The sequence below is a fragment of the Camelina sativa genome, chromosome 18, assembly GCF_030686135.1.
Source record: "Camelina sativa cultivar CO46 ecotype springtype chromosome 18, ASM3068613v1".
In the NCBI taxonomy this organism is placed as follows: Eukaryota; Viridiplantae; Streptophyta; class Magnoliopsida; order Brassicales; family Brassicaceae; genus Camelina; species Camelina sativa.
Genome location: NC_141897.1, coordinates 19,842,731 through 19,868,852, shown reverse-complemented (window position 1 = coordinate 19,868,852; position 26,122 = coordinate 19,842,731). Strand labels below are relative to the sequence as shown.

Sequence of the window (26,122 nt, the reverse complement as noted above, 5' to 3'; positions counted from 1 at the left end):
GGAAATAACAGAACAGAATAGTTCTTACCTTTAGGAATTTTCAAAACAATCTCTTTGGTTTCCGATGCGTAGATTTGAATTCGATTTCCGTGAAAACCCACCAAATCAACTGGATCAGATGGATGATTCTGAAACTTTACAAGTCATGTTGTGAAAGGTCTTATAAGTCTTGATCATATATAACAGGGGAAGCTTTCTCGGTTGGTAGGTTATCCTTGGATCCACATTCTTTAAATGTTTCAATAAAATAATTAGTGTTAACATTTCGAAATCTAATGTTGTTTTACATCCCATTTGATATAGGAGTCGTTTGTTGGTATTGAATCTATTTGCAAACCGTGTTGATCTAATGGAGGAAGCATCAACATCGACATCAGCACCAATGGCTGCAAAACCAACCGTTGTTAGAAAGACAATGGCCAAACAACTGACCGGAAAACGTGAAGATTCGCCGCTCCATTCGGCTGTCAGACGCGGAGATTTCTCTGCGGTGAATGAGATTTTGAGTAATCATATGGAATCAGAAGAGGAACTAAGTGAGTTGTTGCGGAAACAGAACCAATGTGGTGAGACTGCTCTTTATGTGGCGGCAGAATATGGTGATGCGGAGGTGGTTGCAGAGCTCATCAAGTACTATGATCTTGAAGACGCCGAGACCAAAGCTAGAAATGGGTTTGATCCTTTCCACATTGCTGCTAAACAAGGCGAATTGGGTATGCATTTTTGTCAACTTTCATGAAATTTTTTAATCATAAAGCCGCAGATCATAATCATTGGGAAGAAACACTTAGATCAACACATGATTAAAGTGTTAATCATTGTTCGTTATGAGGAACCACATTCACATAATGTGTGATACATTGATGAAATTTGGAATTATGTTATATAGACGTTTTGAGAGTACTAATGGAGGAACATCCGGAGCTAGCAATGACGGTGGACTTATCAAACACGACGGCTCTACATACTGCGGCGGCTCAGGGACACGTGGAAGTTGTAGAGTATCTACTAGAAGCCGCAGGTAGTAGCCTAGCGGCGATCGCAAAGAGCAACGGGAAAACAGCATTGCACTCAGCGGCTAGGAATGGTCACGCGGAAGTAGTAAAGGCGATTGTAGCGGTTGAGCCGGACACGGCAACGAGAACCGATAAAAAAGGTCAGACGCCACTTCACATGGCGGTGAAAGGACAAAGCATCGATGTGGTGGTTGAGCTGATGAAGGGACATCGGTCGTCGTTGAATATGGTTGATTCTAAAGGGAACACTGCGTTACATGTTGCTACTAGGAAAGGTCGCCTTAAGGTATGTTAATCATCTCCAATAACTTTTTAAAAAAAAAATTTGTAAACACTTTACAATTTACAAAATAAGGAGAAATTTTAAAACATACAAGGTGGTTTTAGTTTCAAGAAAAACACTTTTTAAAAAGGTAGCTTTAAAAGGTAAAATAGATACTGTTAAAAACTTTTGTAAAATGTACATGCAACTTCCTCTGCTTTTCGTTTTTTTAACGTCCAATTCTCCTTTTAGTTACGTTTAACATTTAACGAAATTTATACGTTGAAAATTACATGTAACGGTATAAACTCAGTAATAAACAAAGAATCGAGTCTTCACTAACATGTTACGATAAATCTTGGAAAATATAGTTGAGTGAGATTTTAATGTGATTGCAGATAGTGGAATTGCTTCTAGACAACAACGAGACAAGCACAAGCACAACAGCCATAAACAGAGCCGGAGAAACGCCGCTCGACACGGCTGATAAAACCGGCCATCCAGAGATTTCCGCGATTCTCAAAACCCGCGGCGTTCCCTCGGCTAAAGCGATCAACAACCCTACTCGGCCAAACGCCGCACGTGAGCTCAAACAAACGGTGAGCGACATCAAACACGAGGTTCATCACCAGCTAGAACACGCTCGAGAGACGAGGAAACGCGTTCAAGGAATCGCCAAACGCATTAACAAAATGCACGTAGAAGGTCTTGACAATGCGATTAACTCAACCACAGTCGTTGCTGTTTTAATCGCAACCGTAGCTTTCGCTGCCATTTTCACCGTCCCGGGACAATACGCTGATGAATTGAGTTCGCTCTCTCCTGGAAAATCCCTAGGAGAAGCGAATATAGCGGATAGACCAGCGTTTGCGATCTTCTTTATATTCGATTCCATCGCTCTTTTTATATCTTTAGCGGTTGTGGTGGTTCAGACTTCAGTGGTTGCGATCGACCAAAAGGCTAAGAAGAATATGATGGCTGTGATAAACAAGCTGATGTGGTTAGCTTGCGTTTTGATATCGGTAGCGTTTTTGGCGTTAGCGTTTGTGGTGGTTGGTGAGGATGAGAGGTGGCTAGCGGTTGGAGTGACGGTGTTTGGTGCAACGATAATGCTCACGACGCTTGGGACAATGTGTTATTGGGTCATTATGCATCGAATCGAGGCTTCTAATGTGAGAAAGTCGAGAAAAGAGTCGATGGCAAGATCAAGACAATCAGGATTGTTGGAATTTTCTGGGATGTTAACCAAAAGAATGTATGCTATTTAGTGATTTAGAGACAAAATTTAAGTGTATGTGTTGAGTTTTGTTCTTGAAAGATCTTTTAAAAGATGTAGAAAGCAGAGACTGAAGCGTGTGGAAGAAGTAAACGAAGTTAAACCGTAATTTCTTTTGTTTTTTTCTTCCAGTATGATATATGAGGCCATTATTGTTGTTTGAAACTTTAGGATAAAGTTTATTTCAAGGAAACGTTTAAAACTAGTATTGAACTTTTTAAAAATTAAAATTTCTTTCTATATATTTTAAAACAATGTAGAAGTTATCAATGGATAAGAAAAATTGATTCTGAGATCATTGTGTATCGCCAACACGCCAATATTTTAATAAAGATATCAAAATAAAACAACCCTTGTTATTACCATGATAATTTTTTAAAAAGCCTATTGGTTAACGGTACATTGTAAAATAACAAAAAATATTCTCTAAACATTTTAGTAATTTATATCCGTGCCAAAAACATGGTTTACTTACTACTAATATATGTTTAAATAGACATAAATAGACATCATGCATCATATAAAAAACAAAAAGACTACTACTTAATAATAACAAAAAATGAGAAATGATGTCAACATCAAAGATGAATTATAACGACATTATATTGACATTATTTATACAGTTTATAATATGATCCAAATTCCTAAACCCAAGAAACAGAACAGAACAATCTCATCATATCTTTCACTTTTGTTCTCTTCCATGGAGTATTATTCTTCTTCTCTTTTTCCTTCTCAATGGTCTAATCTTCCTTTAGATATACTTGAGTTGGTCTCAAATCGTCTTGACCACGACGGCTCATCAGACACCGTTGATCTCATCTGTCTCCGTTCTGTGTGCGCCACGTGGCGTCTCTTTCTTCCTCTTTCCGACAACAAAAACAATCCTTTTTCAAAATTTCCAAAGTATCTTCCTTTTTGGTCATCTTCTTCATCATCAACCTCTGGTTTCTTCATTATGAAACAGAGCAGCGTCTATAAACTCGAAGCTCCTTTGATGAATCCGAGTACTTGGCTTGTTAAGCTTCAAGAGACATCTCCCGGGAAAATGCGAGTCTTGGATCTCTTCTCAAACGACAGAGTCAGTTTCTTGCCTGAGAAGTTCCCGGAAAATATCGATTTGCAGGAGTTTCATGTGAGATTGGTTCGTAGAGCTTATCGTATGGAGTACGCAAACAGTGGTGGTGGCGAGATGTCTTCTTGTTTCTGGTCTCTGAACTCCGAGAAAGTTGTGATTTTGTCTTCAGGGGAAGAAGGCTCGGCGTTAATGGCGATTCACAGTGGTGGGAAATTAGGGTTTTTGAAGAGTGGAAACGAAGAAAGATGGAGAATTTTGGATAATTCGTGGAATGTGATCTACGAGGACTTAATGATGTTGTACAGAGAGAACTGTTGCATCGTTGTAGACGACAAGGGTAAAACCGTAATTTACGATGTGGGTTTCAAGGTTTCGGATTTGGCTGAAGGTTTGGACGGAGGAGGTGGTCACAAGAAGCATCTTGTGGAGCATCTCGGCGGAGAAGTGTTGCTTGTTGACAAATACGTGAAACACGTCTGGTCCAAATCGGAGCTTTCGAAATCTGCGGTGGAGTTTAGAGTTTATAAGCTGAAGAGAGAAGAGAAGAGATGGGAAGAAGTGAGAGAGTTGGGAGACGTGGCTCTGTTTATAGGAGATGACTGTTCTTACTCCGTTCAGATTCCGGCCGGAAATTTCGCCGGAGGTTGTATTTTCTATAAAGATTATAGGAATGGAGGAAGAAGCAGAGGAGTATGCTGTGACGGTGATGGTCTCTTCAATGTGGACTTTGAGATGCAGGGTGATTTTGTGTTTCCTATAAAGCCCAAATGTTGTGGCCCATAATGTGATTTGGGCCTTCAATTCTGTATTTCCAACTTTTAAATTAATAATTGTGTTTAAGCGCTAATCGTGTCATGTATATCAGAATCTCACATCACATCATATTATAATCAAAACATGTGTGTTGCTATTCATGATGATTACAACATCTAACGTTTACTATTGCCATGTGAGAGAGGGTAACCAAAGTTATAAATTCTACTACTTGTTTGATAAAAACAATCTGATAGGTCTCTTGCCACATAATTTGGAGATATAAAAGTTAATGCTTTGGTCCACTAATGCCTTCTCTTCACACAACATCGTTTTGTTTATTTATGTAGTCGGTGATAGAACAAGTTTGAGGTTGATATGTGGAATATGTATGTAAAGTTTTATTACATGCATAAAAATAAACGACAAAGTTTGTTAGTTGATTTGACAAGATGATCCAAGAGATAAAATCCAAGTTATCGTTTATTTGCTTTTTTAACCAAACGCATAATTCTAATATATGAACAGATAGATGATTGTATATATATATATATATATATATATATATATATATATATATATATAGATTGTCCCTCAGCTTTCAAATCCATGTGTACCCCTCTCAGATGGGAACACTTTCATTTACCAAAATGATTCTGACCAGAATTTATTTAAATTAGATATGTATGTACTATATACAATTTAAAAGATTGGAAAATAAATTGTAAATGTAAAAAAAATATGAATGTTATAATACTAAACGCCAAATATTTCAACCTTAAAAGTTTGGGTTTCTCTGGAATTCAACTATATGTATATCAAGTGAATGGTAAAGTTGTGTATTTGTGAAATAAAAGGAGTAGAGAGAGCACATGGAGGAGGCAATGATCTAGTATAATGGTCTATCTGTAAAAGATACATAAAAACAAGTAACATTTTTTTTCTTCAGGTTTTATAATCACTTTTTCTCTCAGTTGTAGTATTTTTTTCGTCTTCTAATTCACAGATCCAAAGTCCTTTCATTTTCTTGGATTCTGATTCTCCCAAAATTCATTTTTTTTTTCTTTTTCTTTCTAGCATATGTATCTGCGGACCTTTTGTTTTTAGTCTTTGTTTTATTTTCCCAAGAAAAACAAATTTCCACTATCTTCTTTTTTTGTCTTCTCTTTAAACTTCTTCTGAAACTCGACAAGATTTTTGTGGTTTCCCCCAAAATTAATCTCATTTTCTTGTTTGTTTTCTTGAGATTATTTTTTTTTTCACTCAGAGACTTTTGCTAATTTTTCCCGCGGGAATTGTCTTTTGCTCGAGAAAAAAAGTTAATTTTTTTTTTTTTTTTTTTACTTTCTTGAATGGCGTCAAGAGAAGTATCAGCTATGATCAAACAAGGGTTTATCGCAGACCCTTCTCTCTCGTTTTCTCCGTCAAGAATCACATCTCCTCCTGTTAAACTCTTCACCGCCTCTCCTCCGCCTCCTCCTCCGCCGAACGAATCGACTCACAGCTCAAACCCGACTCTTTTCGACATGATGTCTGATGAGCACAACCGCGAGCCGCCGCCGCCACGGAGAAAGTCTCACGCGCGCGTGGCTCAAATCTTGACGGAGTTCAAGAACGGCGGCGTTTACGGTCACAGCCTCGGGCCAAGTGACGTTAAGCTGACTGTGGTTGGAAAAGATGGTTACAGAGTCACTATGGATGTTCATCGGAAGGTTTTATCGGAGAAGAGTAGGTTTTTCATGGAGAAGATGAATTCTAGAAGAGAGAAAGGGGTTTCTCATATGGTGGAGATTAGTGAGTGTGATGATTTGGAGATTTATGTTGAGACTGTGGTTTTGATGTATAGTGATGATCTCAAGAACAAGTTGATCGGTGAAACTGTCCTCAAGATCTTGGCTTTACTCAAGGTATGATTTTTTAATTAGAGTGTTTTTGGTTTGTTTGTTTTCATTGTGATTGATGTGGATCTCTTTGTGTAGGTTTCTGCAGCTATAATGTTTGATGAAGGGGTAACGTCGTGTTTGGAGCATTTGGAAGCTGCTCCTTGGTCAGATGATGAAGAAGAGATTGTTGTGTCTTGTCTTGAAGAGCTTCATCTTCCTGATGATTCAGTCACTTTGATTCTTCAGAGAGTTTCATCTGAACCTTCCACTTCGTCCACGAGAACTAGAACCGATGATATCTTCTTGAAGCTTCTCACTGGTGTTCTACTAGCCAAAGATGATAAAGCTCGGCGAGAGATGAAAGTTTTGATCTTTAAGTTGGTTAGAGAAGAAGCTGATTATGATGTCTCTAAAGACACACTCTACGGTTTGTGCCATCGATGTCTGACGTCTCTTGTGCTTTGCTTATCTGAAGTGACCACACAGATGAATGATCCGGGGAAAGACCGTGGTGCTTTGATGGGAGAAATCGCCAGAGAAGCTGATAACATGCTGTGGATGGTAGATATTTTGATTGAGAAGAAAATGTGTGATGAATTTGTGAAACTATGGGCGGATCAAAAGGAGCTAGCGAATCTTCATTCCAAGATCCCAACAATGTACAGACACGAAATAAGCAAGATCACCGCGCAGATATGTGTTGGTATAGGTAAAGGAAGGATCTTGGTGAACCGGGAGACTAGGTTTGCGGTTTTGAATACCTGGTTAGAGGCTTTGTATGATGATTTCGGGTGGATGAGACGGTTGTCCTCGAGATCTCTGGATAGGAAACTTGTGGAAGATGGACTCAGCCAGACCATATTGACCTTGTCGTTGAGACAACAACAGGTGATTCTGATGAAATGGTTTGATCGGTTTCTGAGCAAAGGGGATGATTGTCCAAATGTTCAACGTGCGTTTGAGGTGTGGTGGAGAAGAGCTTTCATAAGACAGGTCTTGACAGAGCCAGATGGATCGCAGCTGCAGATTACACTCTATGACTAACCCAAAATAGTATTAAGATTCTGTATTTTTCTTTTTCTTTGGTAAACTGTTACTATTTGTGACTTTCATTGAGATATAAAGATTCGAAAGAAAGTGGCTCAGAGATATTCTAAAAGAATGATCAGAATATAAAGAAGAAACAAAACTCAGGGCACAGAACCATTTTTTCCCTTTTGTAAACCAAAATGAAAAATCCGATTTCTAGTTTGAATCTAAATTATTGCCCGGCCTTTGCTTAGCCGTTAGAATGCCAATTGGGTGGTTGAGTTAGAGCCCAGGAATTAGTTTCTTCATCTGCCTGATCTTGCTTTCCTTGTCATCTATATATGCTGCAAAGTGAACTGCTATGAACCTTTGTTTCCGTCTTTTCAAGAGATGATTGGATCAGGTCCATATTTCAACTTGGGCAGATCATCGGTTCTGTTGATCAAGATTAACCACAGAGTTAGTTTCAAAAGGAGATTTATACGGCGACGGCATAAACCGAACTAAAATGGTATTTGATACCAGAATCTCTGAAGACAATGAAAGGATAAGTATTAAGCTTAAACATATGTTAATTGTTCACATATTTTTCAATATGATAAAAGGGGCTCGTGAAACACAAGATGAGACATAAGTCCAGAGAACTCCAGTAATGTCATAAGCAAAAGCCGCAACATGAACCATTAAAAACAGAGAGGAATGAAATCTGACCTTTGGAGGACTTTGAGTATCCCAGTACCGAGCTTCATTGGTATGCCCATAATCACACATTCTGTAACTCCCTCTATGTTATCAACCTTTCCGCTAATTGCTGCACTAAATAAATGATCTCCAGTCCTCTCAAAAGATGCCTGCATCAGCACACTTTTGTCCATCTTCTGAATACCGGTTCTTTGAATCCCGAGAACCTCCCCCTGATCAAGAGATTGAAGTGACATTTAATCATTAATATGACATTATTAGAAAAATAAAATTATTATTAGAGGATAGAGATCATATTAACAGATTCAAGTGTCTTAGAACTGACCCTGTAAGTCATGACATCAGCCAAAAGCATCATGTGACGAATGTCTATACTCATACCATGGTTACCCATTACTGTCCCTATCTCATCTATAATTGTTGTCCTTGCAGCTTCGATTCCCAGTGTTTTGCTCACTTCGACAACATTGTTACTTGTCGTAGTTCTCCCATTGATTCCCGGAGTCCCCATAACAGCCAGGAGGTTTGTGCTGAAACATATATCAAGAAAAATATTCAAAATCTACAATAGCGGGAAAGAGAGAGAAAGAGAGCACATATTCTCTTTCACACTACATTTTTGTTGATACTATCCTTCCAAGTTCTGAGTTGATTATTCATCAGAGTCCCAAATTGGACATGTATTTGTTTATAGAAAGCATATTGTTTAGTTCAAAAATTGGTTTAAGCAAGTGAAATACTGAAAATTCATATCAGTGGTTTACCAAAAAACAGAAAAAAAGACTGCTTAACGAACTAAATCAAGTATTCACCAAATCAAATCATGCCCAACGAGGACATGTTATATCAGCTAAGCTAGCACTTGCAGGAAGGAAAAAAAGAACAGAGAAAAATCTCATCTCTTGAAGCTCAGGAAAACTTACCCCTCCACAAACAGTTTCCACCTTTTTTTCCCATCTATCTGTTTATTTTTATCCATATCCTCTGCGACAACAACTCGCTCAACTGTTTTGATCCCCTATCATAACAAATCAACAAAATGAATATTATAACAAAATCGTAGATTTTTTTTTTTTTACATATGCGAGAGAGAGTGGTTTAACGAATATCACATTCACTATAATATTTGGCAGCACATTCTTCAGATTGTGGAGATTGAAATGTGTCCTACTTTTATCCACCACAGGAGTAATGTCCAATCCCGTATCTAAGACCCTAATATCCTGCAAAATTCACATTGAATATGAGACTAAAGACCTGTGTGCACCGCAATGAATACAGCAATAACATCTAAGGAACTTACATTATCGTTCAGTTTGATTCTGGGGGTCTTTAGAATGGAATTTTTTACCGACCAGGGGGTAATAGATAAACATGCCTCCTCGATTATTTTACTGTCAAGAATTATTCTCACTGACGCTGATGTTGAAGTCATTAGCACCTCGATACTCTCGGCAACCTGGTCCATAATTCAAGTGGATTTTAACAAACTGATTGGTAAAAATAGTGATAAACAGAAAGAGTATCTAACAAGAAGGTGCTGGACCAACGATCCAATAGTTATAATAAAACGCCACCTGGAATCAGAATTTAAAACAAGCAGAGCAGCGACTATCAAATACTGGATATGTAAAATAATTCAGATCAGAACCTGTCCTAAAGTAGTTTTTTCGATGCGTCCTTTCACCCATCGTGCACTAGTCAATTCCAGGGGGTTTTCAAGTTCTGCTGAGATGACAGGTGTGCTTATATTTTTGGAAGCATTTATGATTTCGTTGATTCGGGGGACTCCCTGTGTGATATCTGAACCAGATTCAGGAAATCAAAACAACTTACTACTCATATGTGGTCATAAGCACTAGTTTTTTAGCGAAATTCTGAAAATAAGTATTTTTCAAAAAGGATACTCATGCTCGCAACTCCGGCAAAGTGAAAAGTTTTAAGAGTCATTTGTGTCCCAGGTTCTCCAATACTCTGAGCTCCTATTGTCCCAATTGCAGTCCCAGCCTCAATTTTTTTTTCCCGATAGCGAGATACACAAATTTTTACAAATACCTGCATATATATATATATATATATATATATATATATCAGAGGTAATTTCATATTTTATCCAAAGACTGGAGAGAATATGATGTAGCTAACAATATCTATAATCAAGGACACAAATGCACAAAGTATTTTTCTTCTCCAAAAAGGAAGACAAAGAAAGTCACCTCGAGTTGCTTATCAGTCACACCAGATGCTTCGTATAAAACCTGGGGCGGGCTTGCAGACTTTACTCCAAGCAAGGAAACAAAATTTCGAAGAGCTTTCACGAAGGCGTCAGAGCAAACCCGACTTTTATCATGTCTGACTAATTCCTCTTCAAACTTTTGTGACAATTCTTCAGAAGAAAGATAGTTGTGGTGAGATCGAGGAGGACATGTGGCCTGCAAATGCCAGTACCGATTGTGACAAAACTCTAAATAAAGAGAGACCAAAAACCAATATACAATAATCGAAAAAGCACCTGAATTTTCAGAAATAATCTACCAAAATTTAAAGGAGCTCCATCCTTTCCTTCCATTAGTGCTGGGTCCATTCCATCATCCCCATAAGTAAATTGAAGTATACATCCGCTGGAATTTCGCACTGTGTTATCATAATGGACTAATAGATCCTCCAAGGCTTTCATCAGTCTACGGGACATGTAACCTGTACTGGCAGTTTTCACCTGCAATAGACAAGAGTTTAGTTACAAAAAGGTGAAGACCATCTTCATTCCAGATGTTAAAACACTCACCCTCAGACCATCATGGCTGTCTTTCAATGAACAACTTTTCATATATTACAGACCTGAATGGAAAAAAAAAAAAGAGAAGGATTTATGCATACCGCTGTATCAACTAGACCTTCTCGTCCACCCATAGTGTGAAAGAAAAATTCTGTGGCAGTAAGACCACTGTAGAACGAATTAGCAACAAAACCTTTAGCCTGCGATGCCAAGAAGACATGAGATCAGGTCCTAGCTCTCAAAGCAGTAAATACACACCGGTAAAATAGTGTAATCAGGTTCCCATCCCAAGAAGCCTACTACAAATTATTCACTGGCGAGAATTGGTTCTACTTGTTCAGGACACCTCCAACGAATAGCTTAAGAAAATTTCGAAAACATTTCTGGTAATTAGGAGCGCTAGAAGCATCCATTATGTTAAAGATTGCTCACAGGGGTTAAAAAAGAGAGGAGTAAATGCAACGCAAGAGAGATGAAAATAGAACAAAAACTTAACAGATCATCTTCATACAAAAATAAATCAGTCAATCGGGAAAGAGTGGTTGGCAAGCTGTTACTTACTGCAGGTGATTTGGACATCCTAGGGAAATGAGGAAGACTTCGATCTATAAATCCATCAGGAGCACGGTGACCATTAACTGTCTGCTGACCAACACATGCGACCATCTGACTGATATTGATAGGAGATCCTTTGGAACCACATTGTGACATGATCAAGGGACTGTTTCTCCAATGTAACCCGTTCATACAGGCCTGTATATCACAAATATAATAACAAGATGAAGCATTAGTATTTTGGTAGGTAACCAGGCTCTGGATTCATTGTCGTTTGATTAAAGTAGATAAACAGTCAAAGATATTCCTTCAATATAGATTTTTTATAACTTACCTTTGGAACAAGAAACTAATAGAACTAGAATGCATATAATTAATATTAACTCCAAATCAAAGCGTCACCTTAGCCCATACATCTATCTTAGTAAATTAAATCACATTCGTATTGAATTTACTAACTGGAAACATAAGCTACGTTATTCACCTTCCCAGTGTCTTCTCGAATTGTATTGAGAATCCCTGTTATGTCAGCTTCTAATGATTTTGCACCATCTAGACCAGCTTTAAGTTGCAAATTTCCTCGATTAAAATCCTCAATTATGCTCTGGCAATCGGTATATCCTTTCTGGATTGTGTTTTTTCTTTTATTATTCAACTCTGCACCAGGTTGAACGTCATCGATTCCAATGGAGAATCCATGGATTCCAATCCACCGAGCACTGCATCAAACAAGATAAAGAGCTACCAATTAGACAAGAAACTATTCCTTCACTCGATGCCTTGATGCAGCAATGGCAGATAGTAGAGAAAGGTCACAGAAAACAGAGCACATACAAAGCAAGAACAGAGAAATTTTGTGAACTTTTGAAATTATTATAGAGATGAAGCAGAAAAATGAATGAGCAACACAAAGATTGAAGCGTTGCAGCGAGATCAAGGAAAAATTAGTCAGAGGAGATAAAACAATCCCAAATGCATGAACTCACCTCAATTTTGCTAGCCGATTCATGCAGACTGCAGCAGCATGGGAGTTGTAATCTCTTAGAAGAATAGAATATAATCCATCCTTGTTTCCATTCCCTAGAAAAAATATCAAGTGCTCAAAATATAAGAAAAAAAAATCCAGAATGAACAGCTATCTGATGCCATTTGCTACATATTGCATTCCATCTTGGACTTACCCAACGTAGCCTTCCCCAGTTGTCCTGATATTAGCTCACTATTTCGAAAATAAACCCATCCATCATTTGTGCACATTGTTTCATCGAAACCACGCTTTCCCTTTTTGAAGTTCTTCTCTTTCACATTTAGAGTTACGTAGACTCTAACACTTGCATTTGGACGCAGCAAAACACTAAAAACCTGTTTACCAGTCCACAGCTCTATTGGCTGCATCAAAAATAGCATCTGGATAAGAACTTTAATAGAACGAAAAAATGCTAAAAAGGCAGAAGAATTACCAGTGTCCACAACTTAGTTGACCACACAGATTAAATATCAATAACTAACAGAATTTGAGCCCATCAATTAAACTAAAGACAACAATGTAGAATGTCATGCAAAAACCAGGTTGATCAGTAATTGGAACTGGAGCAGTTTCTACACACGTGATATGGAAAAGGTCTTTTAACATTATGGGAAAGCAGAAAGATAGCCACAAATTATGTCTATAACCTTGAGCATCCAGCAAAAGAAAGCTAAGCTGAGATAAGAACTATTATCTCTCAATGAAAAAAATGAGAAAAATTATCGCTCAATTTCAGAATCCATGACGAAGGATTACCAGAAGAAGTAGGACAGCAAATAGATAATGAGAAATTAAACAAGCACAGAAAAAAAGATATAAGATAATTGATACCAACAGAACAAGCTGTAGCTATCTAACACTCTCAAGTCAGTTGTGATAAACTATAGAGGTGAAAACGTGCAGAAGCCTCATACCTTAAGGATTGAAGGTGTGGGCAAATCAATGGCATCCATGCCATCTCCCATGTAAGAACATATAAGTGAAAAGGCTGCACGGTCATAAAACGTGTCCTTTCTCGTTATCAAAAAGGAAGATGTCAAAAAATCCTGCGTTGATGCTACTAAAATTTCTCCGTTTTTTGGGGTGCATAAATTGTTTTGTACCTGAGACCAATCAAGGGAGAAGTAAACAATCATCCAGAAGGGAAATTATCACCCAGATAATTATTCCTGTCAACACTCAACAGTTATATCAATGAAGTTTTTCAAACATTTTTAATCTCAGCATTTCCTCAACTAAAGAATCTAAATTTCTTAGGAAAGCCTAAAGGTTCAGTTGATTTAGTTGAAAAACATTGGTGGAATTTGTTAAGCAAGACTCCATCTCATCATCATCTGGTACTTAGTATGTATGTGTGCATGAATATGAGCATAGAGAGCGTTAAACGTAGCCAACGTATAATTGACTATTCCCAAGAAACTTCATATGATGCTAAGTAAAAGAGCACGTACCCCCATCAATGTAATAGCCTCTGTCCGAGCCTCCTCTGTTTGTGGTACGTGCATGTTCATCTCATCACCATCAAAATCAGCATTATATGGGTTACAAACCGATTCATTGAACCTCAACGTTCTCCAAGGCATTATTCTTGCCTACAGAACAACAAATGTAAAATTAGGAACTTAGGATTACTATGAGGGCAAGAGAAATTATGACTAAGCATTCTAAATCAGTACTGACCCTGTGACACATAATAGACATCCGATGCAGACTCGGTTGCCTGTTAAAAAGAACAACATCCCCATCTTGCAAATGGCGGTCAACTATGCATCCAATGGTCAGTTCATCAGCAATACGCTTACGATAATCACCAACCAAAGTCCTGAAATGAATTGTGTTAATGCCCCCATATGATGGACAAGCACCCAAAAACATGCAAATGACCCTATGAGGAGCATGCAGTCCTTCAGTGGTATCAGATAACTTCAGTTCAGTAATAGTGTTTACTATTTTCTTGAAACAAATCCCAAAGGTTTGACTTGGCTTCATTAAGAGGAAAAGTTGTTACTTGCACATTTTCATTTCTACCTATGTACTTTTCCTGTTTGGGTGTGTCTATACCATGAACAAAACCTATATACGAGTCAACATATAATTACAATTTCACATAATTTTACTGAAACTGAAGATCATTTCAACTGTAACTAGCTATCTAGATTTATTAACTCATCAAGATCAGTTTCCTCCCCTTAAATAGTATGCATCAACCAAGAAGTAACAAAACTAGCACACAACATTACCTTGAAGAACCATCCGGATATCTGACATTTCTGGCACCAGGGTATTTATTCGGGCCATTACGAACACATTGTCTCAACTTCTCAATATTATGACGGGAAACACATTCAGGAAAAGTTAAGATCCGAGCCATAAGGATGGGAATTCCTACCTGGAAAGTTTAGTTACCTTTGTGATAAGTTACACCAAAAATATAAATAACAAAAAGCAAAAGTTTAAAACCATTTTATGGTAAGATACCTCTGTAATTTTCAAATTGGGATCAGGTGAAATAACAGTTCTACCAGTGAACTCGACACGCTTTCCTGACAAATTTGCACGGAAACGTCCCTGTTTTCCTTTGAGACGCTGAAGAATTCCACTCAGTTGTTTTCTGTCTGGTTGACTTTGAACACCACGGACTTCACTGTTAATGAATTTTGCAACCTCGCTTTGTACTGTATCCCACACTTGCTAAAAGGAAATCCTCAAAAGTAAGTAAGAAGAAAATAATCTAACAAGAAATAGTAATAAAAGAAAAATGAATAAAAACGTAAACCAAGAAATCATTTCGAAGTGAGATCTAACAAAAACAGAGACAAACTTAACAGTACAGAATGCATAAATACACAAAATATGACAGGGATGCAAGGATGCAATAAATAACTCGATCGTACCATGTTTTTGGTTGATGTGGTAGGTTGACTCAAAATTCTATGAAGAGAAGCATTGTCTTGAATGATTTGCTTTAATTGCGATGATAAGTCATTTTCATTACTGCAGCAAGAAAACACGTTCTTTCAAGAAAATCAGCAGTAGAAAGTATAATTGACATATAAAAGATAAACAAAACAATAGCTAACCTTTTTGTGCCATCAATCATAACAGACGGTCGGATTGATAAAGGTGGCACAAGCATGCACGTTATGATAAGATTCTCAGGTCTGTGGGCAATATAAAGAAGTTCACAGTCCTGTAATCAATTCCAGAAAGAAAAAGGAAACAAAAAAAAATGAATCAGCATGACTGAATTATTTGTAAATAAGAAAATTCTCTTTATACTAATGCATATATTCTGAGAGCAAAAGAACACACCGCAGGAAACTATGTAGAAAAACATGTGCATTATAGATATAAACTCAAATATACCTTGTCACTCATTCCTTTAAAAAGCCCAAGCACCACGTTAGGATCAAGAACATAGGTAAGAGGATTTATTCCTTGACTAGACTCCTTTGTGTGGGATATTGCAGCTTTAAATTCATCAACCTCTCCACCATGAATTTTAGACCGGTCATGACTGATACCTATAAAACCCATCTGGGCTGGAATCTTTTTCACCATACCTGAAATAATCAACAAATAATCATTATAACCAAATTATATAATTGAACTGGGGAGGAAGAAGCACTTTCAAGAACATAGCATAGATTAGAATATAACATAATTTGAGATTAACCAATAACAAAAGTTATAGGATTTTTGCATTGGATATTAGAATTCCAAAAATGTTCTACAAGCTAAACTTTGCATCTAAGATAAAACATATGAAGAATGAGAAAAGAAATCAAGGTTATTAAATCAAAATCTTCGAAAAAGCATTATTGAATCTAAATAGTTTCAGCCAAAAAATAGTTCAAAAATATACCATTCTGGTAGCCACATTTTTTGCAAGTTATAACTCTTTGGCTTGCCATCGTACTGCACTTCTTGACAACCGCTTTCGCCAATTCAGTTTTCTTCAATGGCTCCATTTTGGGACTCCGCATCTTCCTCAAGTGATCTTCATACAATTTCTCGTCCAAAAGCATGTTCGAACAGCGCTGCGGGAAAAGAAAGGAAAAGAAAACAATATTTGTGAACTACTGTTGATGCTACAAAGACATTAAAATAACCAGCCAGTTTTGCTATGCAAATTAGGTATTGTCTACATTTCGAAAGGCATCTTCCCTATAAATAAATTTTTTATGCTGTACTTTTCTGCACTGTTTCCATTCAACAAATGTAAAAGGGTCGAGAACAGAAACTAGAGAGATATATAATCGGCTAACTCTGTTACCTTACAAATGCACTTCAGTATGTCAAGGATAAAATTGAAGTATCCAATGTTGTAAACTGGGAGGTCAAGCTTCAGATATCCGTAGTGTCCGGGACAATTTTGGAAGTTCCCCTCACAAGTTGCGCATATAGACCTTTTGGTTGGAGGACCCTGCACAATCATAATGAACAAACCATTTAGCGATAGTCTTTATGCAAGTGAATGTTTAGAATTACATACACTGATGCAAATAACTGGAGGAGACAAAGACATGACATAAAATTTGCCATGGCTATATGCATAAGAAGTTAAACCAAAGGATATATATAGGAAAATCGGATACCATTCGAGGATCCAACAAGCCGCCTTCATGGGGTTTACCATTGGGAGCGTAGTGACCATTATTCCAGACCTGAACTTCAGCGGCTTTCATGACCTCAAGATCCGAAAGCATAGAGAAGTTGATGCTTTTTCTGCAGAGATAATAGTAATGTCAAAATCCCAGCAAGAACAAACAACAAAAACTGACAAACAAGATTGAAAGAAAAAAAAAATCTCAAACCATAAATCAAATCAGACATTCATGAACAACACTCAAAGACAAGCCCTATTCAATTGTATCAAAGTAAGATCATCATAAGCTAAGAAACTGTAAACAATCATCTCTATCTGACATAAGAACTCAGACACCCAAATCAAAAAAATTCATGAGCTTTAAACCAAGTTAGCAAAAGAAACGAGTTTAAGGCACATTGAGTATGTATGAACCAGAGCTGCTAAAAAGGAGCGTACTTGGGGAAATTTATATCAACGAAAAAGTTAAACTTGAGGAGAAATAGTGAAAAGAACATACATTTTAAGAGCACCAACATCTTCAATGTAGGGCTTCTTAGTGAATTCAATCTCCATCTTCGTCTCCATCTCTCCCAATCAAAAAGCTTCAAACTTTATACACAGGATGAAACAAAACACAACAAAAAAAAAAAAAAAAAAACCCCGAATAAGTTCGAATCGATGTCAGAGAGGAAGAAGCAAACTCGGGATCAATCGGATAAAGAAAAAAATCAACTTACGGCGAGAAAGGCGAAGGTGGGTTTAGGGTTTCAGGAGAAGCAGCAGAGATTAGTAACAGGCGGGAGATACAGAACGGCTGGCGAGCAAAAAAGATGGAGGAGGATTCAACAAACGAGAGGAAAAACAAAACAAAAAAAAATCCTAAGTTGCAGCTTCGAACCTGCGACCTTGAAGTTTCTGACCTAAGGCTCTCAACCACCAAGGTATTTATTCTAAACATTGATGATGTCGCGACTGTTTAATATATATCTATTACATGTTCAGCTCCACCAAAAAAGGGCAAAAACAAGATTTTATAAAAAATGAGGGTATTTTTGTGATTTTGGTTTTTGATTCGTGTATATTTCGCAAGTACTAAACATAAATTACCCTAATTTGTGCAGAGAGAGAGGCGCGGCGATCTTCGAGCTTTTTTTTGTTGCGATGAAGACCGTCACCGGAAGAGTTATTAGTGCTGAACCAATCTCACTCTCCAAAGCAGCTACGCTTCTCTCTAGGTTCACTTCTTCTGATAATGGAGCCTCTCAAGACGTTAGAGCGTACCTCCAACGAGCTTCTGCTGCCTTCACCGAATTAAAGAGTTTCCACAGGGAGATTAGATCGAAGGAGACGAAGCCAAGCTCCGAGGCGAGGAGTGAGCAGAATGTTACCGAAGAAATCGATGGTGGGGAGGGTCGTGACCGGAAGAGTGAAGGTATGAGTGAGGAATCAGTTTACGGAAGGGAAAAGGAGAAGAAGAAGAAGAAGAATAATAAGAAGAACAGAGAGGAAGATGTTATTGTTGAGAAGGTGGAGGATCAGTTGGAAGAAGAGGAAATGAGCGAAGATAGAAAAGAGAGAAAGAAGGAAAAGAAGAAGAATAAGAAGAACAAAGACGTAGATGTTATTGCTGAGAAGGTGGAGGAAAAGTTGGAAGCCGAGGAAATGAGCGAAGATAGAAAAGAGAGAAAGGAGAAGAAGAACAAAGACGAAGATGTTATTGATGAGGAGGTGAAGGATAAGTTGGAAGACGAGGACATAAGCAAAGAGAGAAAGAAGGAGAAGAAGAAGAAGAAGAAGAAGAAGAAGAAGAAGAAGAAGAAGATGATGAAGAGTGAGGAAGAGATGGCTTCAGAGGAGAGAAAGAGCAAAAAAAAGAGGAAGAGTGATGACGAGATGGGCTCAGAGGAGAGGAAGAGCAAGAAAAAGAGGAAATTGTAAGAAATTGATGGTTAAAGTTTGTTTATTTGGGTTTTTTAGCTCAAGGTTGGGGAAAATTTTGTATTGCAAATTAACAGCAAATCTTTCAAATTTTGGTTCAAGTGTAGTTGAAGATGTTACTTGGTGACAATTAAGATTGAGAAAGATTTTGATTTTTGGATTTCTCTTGTTAGTTTATGTTGTCTGCATTCAAGTTTTTGTGTTTTGGTAGTGTGATGCTACTACCCTCTTATATCCCTGACTATATTTGGAAGATGTTTTAATGCAAAGTTTTCGATCTTAGAGAGATGAGTTGTTAATTCGTTACTTATTCAAGTTGTGAAATCAACTAGAAATGCTATATGTAAAACTCGATATTGTTTATGCACTTGAAAGTCTGGTGCTTGAAAGTGTAGGAAGTCTGCACAATTGCTATGCAGTGAAGTTTTCTGTGTGAAGGAAGAAGGATTTCTACTTCCTGTTCAACTAAACTTGTGCAAGTACAGATAATCCTCGATCATCAGGTATCTAATCAATCTTACATGCTATTATGGTTCTTGAGAGTTTCAGTTAGACTTTTTGCTACTCCTAAGATCTTTTGATAGATAATTAGACTAGGAAACTTGGGATAAATGTACATAACCGTTTCGAATGTAGAGCCATACATTTCTGCACGGCTTTCATGCAAACAATTGAGTTTTGTGGAACCTTAAATGACACAAATATCATCATATATATGTATATACAATGTGTACATTGTCATATGTGGATGTTGCATCATTGTTTACATGAACCATCTGATTCAAACGATTTTGTGTATATCTTCAACAGTTAATTGCTACAGAGATTGTGATAAACAATCGAAGGTAAGGTCAATAAATGCAAATTAGATTGTGTGTAAATATATTAATTTGGGGTTTACATAGATCTACACTTACAGAAAACAGAGCTGTGCAACAGGAAATAATTGTAAAGAAATTGACCTCATGTCAAATTATTGAACAGGAATTGACCTCATGTCAAACCGATAAATGGCCGGGAAAAAAAACGAAAAAAATCCACGAAGCTTGTAAGAAAGAAGAGACAAGAAACAAAAAGGAAAATGACTTGAATCATGAAGCAAGAATTCTCAGCATTTGGGCAAGTCTGCAGGAGGAGGAAGAAGTTTCTGATCTGGCTTATCTCCATCAAGAACAAGCCAAGCCATCCTCAGACCCCAACTGGTATGTACTTCCAAGTGACAGTGCATGAACCACACTCCTGCGAATCATTTTGTAAACTTGGTTATTATTATTCATCTAAGATAATGTAAAGCTGTGTTTCTTTGGTTTATTATTGTTTTTCTTACCTGGGTTATCTGCAAGGAATCGAATAGCAGCCCATCCACCAGATGGCACACCAATTGTGTTCCGCTCTATTGGGTCAACAAGGTTGAAGTTTTTAGGATCCTTGTTTGGGTCGAAATTCCCAAAGCCTTGGCCAACGACGAAGAAGTTGAACCCATGAAGGTGAAGTGGATGGCTTTCAGCACCAAGAATGCTAGTGTCTTGCATCACCAACTCCACACTGGTGTTGTAAGGTAGAACCATCAAGTTTGTCCCGTTGCTAACCATGGTATTGTTAGGTGGAGTGCCTGTGTAGTTAAACGGAACAATGGGACTCCATGGGAATTTGGGGGAATACACTCCATGAGATTGGCCAGAATAGTGAGATTGAAGCAGAGCTTTTGTTGGCATTGTGAAGGAAATGTTACTGATTGAGGCAGCAAACATTGTGGTGTTAGTAGGACCCTGGCATGTCTGGTTATTCTTATGATTGCACGGGTTTGTTCCCAATCCTACTGTGAAGAAGAATTTTCGATCAACATTCAGAGGCACATTTGCTGGGAAGTTTTTGCTGTTCAGACTGCGTAGCTTATTACTGAACTTAGTAGCAAAATTTGTATCGTTAAGAGCAGGAAGTGTCGGTTTGAAGACTTGGTGATTCTTGATATTGGTCCTTGAGTGAGCATCTTTGGTCTGTTTAGATGGTTCATATTCTAAGATTCCTGCAACTGTAGAGTTATCGAAAGTTCCTTGACCTGTGACGTATGGTCGTGCACTCATGAAGAAGGAGGCACTCGGATAACTAGGTTTAGTCTTTAGCAGGACGTTTGTGGTCTGGCCAGGAGCAATTAAGATGGTATCCGTCTCAAATGGTTTAACATAGATGGCATCAGCTTCAACAACCGTAACAGTGTGATTTGCGATGCTGAAAAAGAGCTCATCATTAAGTGCAGCATTGATTAGCCTGAGAAGGTATGTTTTTCCTGGCTTCACTCTCAGTCTGAATGTATCTGTTACATCATTCGTTACTTAGATTAATGGGTCATATATTATTAAACCATAATTAGATGTAGGAATCAATTATTACCTTTGGCAGAGCAGTTGTATAATGGACCAGGAAGTCCGTTGATCGTGTAAGCATCAGAGACATTGGGACCACCTCCTGTTTGTGTTGCTTGGCGAATGATTGCCTCAGGGTCTGCGTTGAACCACTCCCCTGCAATTTAACCATAAAGATCAGTTATTATGTTTTTTAGCTCTCATCATAGTCTCTGTCTGTTTCTAGTCTTCATCATCCTTACCAAAGATCATGGGAACTTCTTTGTGAGGTTTAGCAAAAGGGTAAGGAACTCCGCGTTTGGGAAGGATGATAAGTGGACCATAGACTGTTGCTCTAAGCCATGAAATGTGAGCATGGTAAAACAGGGTGCCTCTTTGACCAACAATGGTATAGTTGTAGACATAGCTTTGTCCTGTCTGAATAGGACATTGGGTTATATAGGCTGGTCCATCAGCCCAACCACTCCGTAGTTGCCGGATCCCATGCCTGAGATTTTTCACGAATTAAAGCCAGCTATCAGTAATCAAACATACTCTTAATAATGCTACAAGTGGTTTCAAGATTATTTACCAGTGGATAGAGATGTTGTTTGGCACTTGATTAACGACTTTGATCAGAAGCTGGTCACCTTCTCTAGCAATAAGCTTAGGTCCGGGAAACTGCCCGTTTACAGAAACAAGGCTCTTTGTGTGGCAAAGACGTGTCACATTCTGCATTTTGATCTGCGAAAACAAAACATTCAAATATTATTTGGATCCCCTTTTAAACTAATAAACAGAGGAAACAATCTTCACATACTTCCAGCGTATAATGCCTTGTAATCCCAAATGCAGGTTGAGGAAGAAGAAGAACAAAAGAGAAAATAGCTAAGAGAAGCTGAAACGCCATTTGAGTGAGCTTGGACCCCGAGGCTTTGATTAGAGCAGGTAAGTTTACTGAATACTCTGCCTCGGTTATTTGTTTATGTTTTGCTGTAGATTGTGGATTCATTGTTTCAACCTTTAGTGTATATATAGGAAGGGAGAGTTAGGTGTTTGCTTGAGCAGGAAAGCTAGAAAAAAACAATTAGTAAATGTTTAAGAAAAAACAAAAAGATAATTGGTAGAGAAATACTCCCTGTAATCAGAAGAACTTGATATGGACTAGTTGTTAGATTATATGAACAGCTAATGTATGAGTGGTGTCAAAGATAAGTCAAACTCTTTGACCCTCTTCAATTCCTCAAAAACTATTGTTTCCTTCTCAATACTATGGCGTAGATTCTAGATATGAAATGTAAAATTGCCAATTTGAGTTTCTCAGATATGACAGTTCCTCTACCTGTGCTGCATCTTTGACAGCATTGAGTATATCAGACTTCAAATTTTAACTTGGACCAGATGTGGCAGTTTAGAACTATCGTTTGATTTGATCCTTGGCTAAGTTTTATTTGACAAAATTTTAGCAATACTGGGTTCTTTTGGAAGGGTAACTTTTGTGGTTAGCGGTTAAATTTTAGTAAATACATTTCATCAGTTCATAAGCATGTTATAAGTGATAAGTACTTCATCTGTTTGTTTATTAATTTATGTTATAAGCATGTTCATGTTACTAACTACTAAAGGAGATTAACCGAGGTGGAGTTAAGTCAAAATATTCGTAAGCTCAAATTGCTTGGGGAATAAGCAAGGAGAGGGAGATTGTAGCTATCAAAGGTCACGATTAGGGTTAGATATCAAAATCCATGAAGGATTTTCCATTTTTTTTATAAGAACATTGTTGAGGAAACCACAAATTAAAGTTGGCTATTGTATTTCCCAAGCAAGTGACCTAACTCCCTTTTATGTTCGTATCCTCAAAGGCATGCCACTTATATATACATGTCTCTCTATACTTACATACATATTTACTATGGGTGGGCATTTCGGTTTAAGTTCGAGTTTGGTTGGGTTCGGTTTATTCGGTTTTGATAAAACTCTAACCAAAGTTAGTTTGGTTTGGTTTGCGTTCAGGTCGGTTTATGTTTGGTTTGATTTGGTTTAAAAATCAGTTAATGTAACAAAATAAAATTGATTATGGTTTTATAATTATGTTAATTAATCAAATAAATTAGAAAAGTTAGAAAATTAAAATTGAATACCTAATATCAAATATAATAATTCTATATTTATATTTAGTTAATTTTATTATAAAAGTTAAAATAAAGTAAAATAGAAAGTAGAAACCAAATGAGAGTGGTAACCGGTAAGATCACATAATTTTAATAAAATTATTATTTAATTATTTAACACATTGGATTATTGGTTCGCTTCAGTTTTAAACCAAACCGAACCAAACCATTTAGGTTGAGAATAAACATAATTGAATGGTTAAAGTGTATGATTGAGTTTGGTTTGGATCGGTTTGAGTTCAGTTGATTCGGCTTCGTTTGGTTCAGTTTGGTTTAAATGCCCACCCCTAAATTATTTACATAACTTATTCTTATTTTTTGAACGGATTAAAAAAAAAATTTAATTATGATTATAATCAACAAGTGTATATAATTCATTATGTGTATATTTAACAAAAAATAAATACAAATATATATATATATATATATATATATATAATGTATATTTGTAATCTTTCTGCTTCTCTTCTTTCAAATTTTTAAATTTGAGAAATGTACAGTCGAAATACAATCAAAATATGATCTAGACAGTTTGCTAACAAGTACGTATCAACTTATCCCTTATCCCCCTGCATATGAGAGAAGTCAGTAATTAAATATATATATATATATAATTTTTTTTTTCTAGAGAAAGACGATAAAGAAATGTTGAAATTGGATATTAATAGTTGAATGAAAATAATCGGACATAATGATGAAACACAAGTTTACATCATTAGTATGTAGTTCAAACTTCAAACCATTCGTGGTTTTTTCTACAATTATGTCTTTAACAATATTTTAGTTGGTAACTCACAATCAATATCATAAAAACAGTAAATTTAGTTATAGATATTCATTTTAAGTTTTAACTAGACTAGGCATGTGACACGAGAGCTATATTTAGAATTAACAGGTTAATTCCGGGAAATTAATTATCTCCCATATTATTTGAAAACGAAATTCTGATATCTCTTATAACGGCTTCGATACTAATCTATCTATTACATTAAACTAAAAACATATATGATGAACTTTTACATATTTAGGCCTTAGACCAATTCAAAGAACTCTAATTTAGAGAAACAATCTAAATACTTTAAACTTACCATTTAATTAAAGTTTAAATTATTGATCTACTACATATACGCGTAGAAGTGTATTCTTTATACTTTATACATACGCGTACGAATATACACGTGAATACTTAATTGGTATGTGAAGAGAGATTAATTAGATTGGAAGAAGTTTCAATACATGTTTCTTCTTATTATTGTTTTCACATATATATTGTGGTTACACCAACCCTTGATTTCTGATTAAGGCTCCAACAAAATATATAGTATAATGTATGCACGTATGTATACATATATAGAACGTATCCTATACGAATATATATGTACATATTTGAGCGGACAGTTACTAGCCACCTTTTAGGTGAATATATAAAGATGGTGATAATTCAAAAAATTCTCTAGAAACTTAAAGAGTTCGACGTACGTAAAAAGATATATGCATGTGTGATGTGTCCATATGATAACTGTAATTACTCAGCCACACGCTCATTCTTATTAACTTATTATATACATATTCGTAATGTTTATACATGCACAAATGTATGTCCTATATAGATTATATAACATTTTTTCTTTTCTGTTCTGTAAAATGTATAAATTGATGTTGAAAATCTTAATTAGGGTTATAATCTGTTAGGAAAAAAAAAAATAGTTTTCTCTAAGAATAGATATCTTATATAAGAGTGAAAAGTAATCTTGTATTGTGTCTATCCACAATAATTAGGAGCAACCAAAACCTAAAAAAAAATCTTACTAGCACAATTATATCACTAAGCCATATGTATAAAAATAATCAACTTTCTTTTTGATTAACCTTTGAATAGAAATGATCAATGATGATTATTAAGATGCTTTACCTTAAGTGCCAAAGATTAGCCAATCTTTAATAACGTCAAAAAGAAAAAACAGAGTATAAGTACACCTAAAGAAAATATATTTCTTACACAATTTGCTTCATAAGAGAAAAGTATTCCCTTAGGAATAGTATACCAATTATTTAAATACGTCTTCATCAATATTGTACGTTTTGCTTGCTCGAGGTGAATTAAACCCTGACTACTTTAATTAACAAGAATATATGTTATATGATTAGTTCTACGCAAGACGGAATTTTTTTTGTTTCAAGTAATGCAATTTTCACAAAATATTATCATTTATCTAATTTAATAAATCTTTGTAAAATCCTTTAACTAAAATAAACAAACAAAAAAACTTTGTAAAAATCGTATAGAATCCATTTTATATGAAAAAAGTATCAATAATGTGGAAAGTTCCATGATTTATCCATGCGTACGAAAGGTCCAAAACTAACAATTGCTTAACAAGTTAGACTCTTTTGTACACTTCGTTATCATATATTACCTACTCTACTCCACTTTCATTAGAAAATTTTGGCTAACACTCCATTTTGATAGTGTTTTAACTGTTAAGGATGTCATAATTAGTATCAAATTCAGAATTTTGTGCTTGAAAGATGATTATCTACGTTTTGAGGATCTGCCACAGGTTTCATTTAAATGTATATATATATATAGTTCTAAACTTGAGAAAGCTACAAGTCAAAACCCAAAATATATATACTTTTATAGATACATATTATAGTAGTAAACTTGCAATTTATAAATTCATTTTCCAGTTTAAAGTATCAAAAATTTAAAAGAAGGATAA

General features: G+C 36.4%; 5 protein-coding genes and 1 pseudogene across 7 annotated transcripts; 4 read left to right on the top strand and 2 right to left on the bottom strand.

The window, feature by feature from the left end:
- The first annotated feature begins 38 nt into the window (after positions 1-38).
- LOC104763589 (ankyrin repeat-containing protein At5g02620-like) lies at positions 39-2,670 on the top strand. The gene is made up of 4 exons (XM_019239955.2): positions 39-204; positions 304-713; positions 890-1,302; positions 1,677-2,670. Exons 2-4 carry the CDS (start codon positions 350-352, stop codon positions 2,544-2,546), a joined length of 1,647 nt encoding a protein of 548 aa, XP_019095500.2. The 5' UTR covers positions 39-204; positions 304-349; the 3' UTR covers positions 2,547-2,670.
- A 544-nt stretch (positions 2,671-3,214) lies between these two features.
- On the top strand, positions 3,215-4,537 carry LOC104762121 (putative F-box protein At5g60060 pseudogene; annotated as a pseudogene). Its single transcript, XR_015589506.1, has one exon. The product of XR_015589506.1 is annotated as a putative F-box protein At5g60060 pseudogene (transcript).
- Positions 4,538-5,089: 552 nt separating this feature from the next.
- LOC104762120 (BTB/POZ domain-containing protein At5g60050) lies at positions 5,090-7,427 on the top strand. Its single transcript, XM_010485349.3, has 2 exons — positions 5,090-6,292; positions 6,365-7,427. The coding sequence occupies exons 1-2, from the start codon at positions 5,738-5,740 to the stop codon at positions 7,310-7,312; spliced, it is 1,503 nt and encodes a 500-aa protein (XP_010483651.2). The 5' UTR covers positions 5,090-5,737; the 3' UTR covers positions 7,313-7,427.
- On the bottom strand, positions 7,338-17,900 carry LOC104762119 (DNA-directed RNA polymerase III subunit 1). Of its 2 annotated transcripts, XM_087499406.1 has the most exons (29): positions 17,847-17,900; positions 17,686-17,762; positions 17,466-17,557; positions 16,956-17,085; positions 16,634-16,783; positions 16,223-16,397; positions 15,724-15,920; positions 15,438-15,547; positions 15,252-15,351; positions 14,836-15,048; positions 14,598-14,746; positions 14,038-14,179; positions 13,809-13,949; positions 13,272-13,460; positions 12,512-12,719; positions 12,317-12,410; positions 11,815-12,049; positions 11,337-11,528; positions 10,877-10,975; positions 10,512-10,715; positions 10,216-10,431; positions 9,907-10,054; positions 9,651-9,802; positions 9,303-9,458; positions 9,112-9,222; positions 8,923-9,017; positions 8,325-8,529; positions 8,009-8,211; positions 7,338-7,732 (listed from the first exon to the last, which is right to left on the bottom strand). In XM_087499406.1, the coding sequence occupies exons 3-29, from the start codon at positions 17,531-17,533 to the stop codon at positions 7,681-7,683; spliced, it is 4,134 nt and encodes a 1,377-aa protein (XP_087355532.1). In that variant the 5' UTR covers positions 17,534-17,557; positions 17,686-17,762; positions 17,847-17,900; the 3' UTR covers positions 7,338-7,680. The 2 variants fall into 2 exon arrangements, with proteins under 2 accessions (XP_087355532.1, XP_010483650.2); XM_010485348.2 differs by having other exon boundaries at positions 17,686-17,870.
- A 130-nt stretch (positions 17,901-18,030) lies between these two features.
- Positions 18,031-19,046, top strand: LOC104762118 (uncharacterized). The gene has a single exon (XM_010485347.3). It carries the CDS (start codon positions 18,110-18,112, stop codon positions 18,884-18,886), a length of 777 nt encoding a protein of 258 aa, XP_010483649.2. The 5' UTR covers positions 18,031-18,109; the 3' UTR covers positions 18,887-19,046.
- A 686-nt stretch (positions 19,047-19,732) lies between these two features.
- LOC104762117 (laccase-17) lies at positions 19,733-22,527 on the bottom strand. Its single transcript, XM_010485346.2, has 6 exons — positions 22,049-22,527; positions 21,821-21,972; positions 21,492-21,736; positions 21,278-21,406; positions 20,214-21,200; positions 19,733-20,125 (listed from the first exon to the last, which is right to left on the bottom strand). Exons 1-6 carry the CDS (start codon positions 22,238-22,240, stop codon positions 19,995-19,997), a joined length of 1,836 nt encoding a protein of 611 aa, XP_010483648.1. The 5' UTR covers positions 22,241-22,527; the 3' UTR covers positions 19,733-19,994.
- Between the last annotated feature and the right edge of the window lie 3,595 nt (positions 22,528-26,122).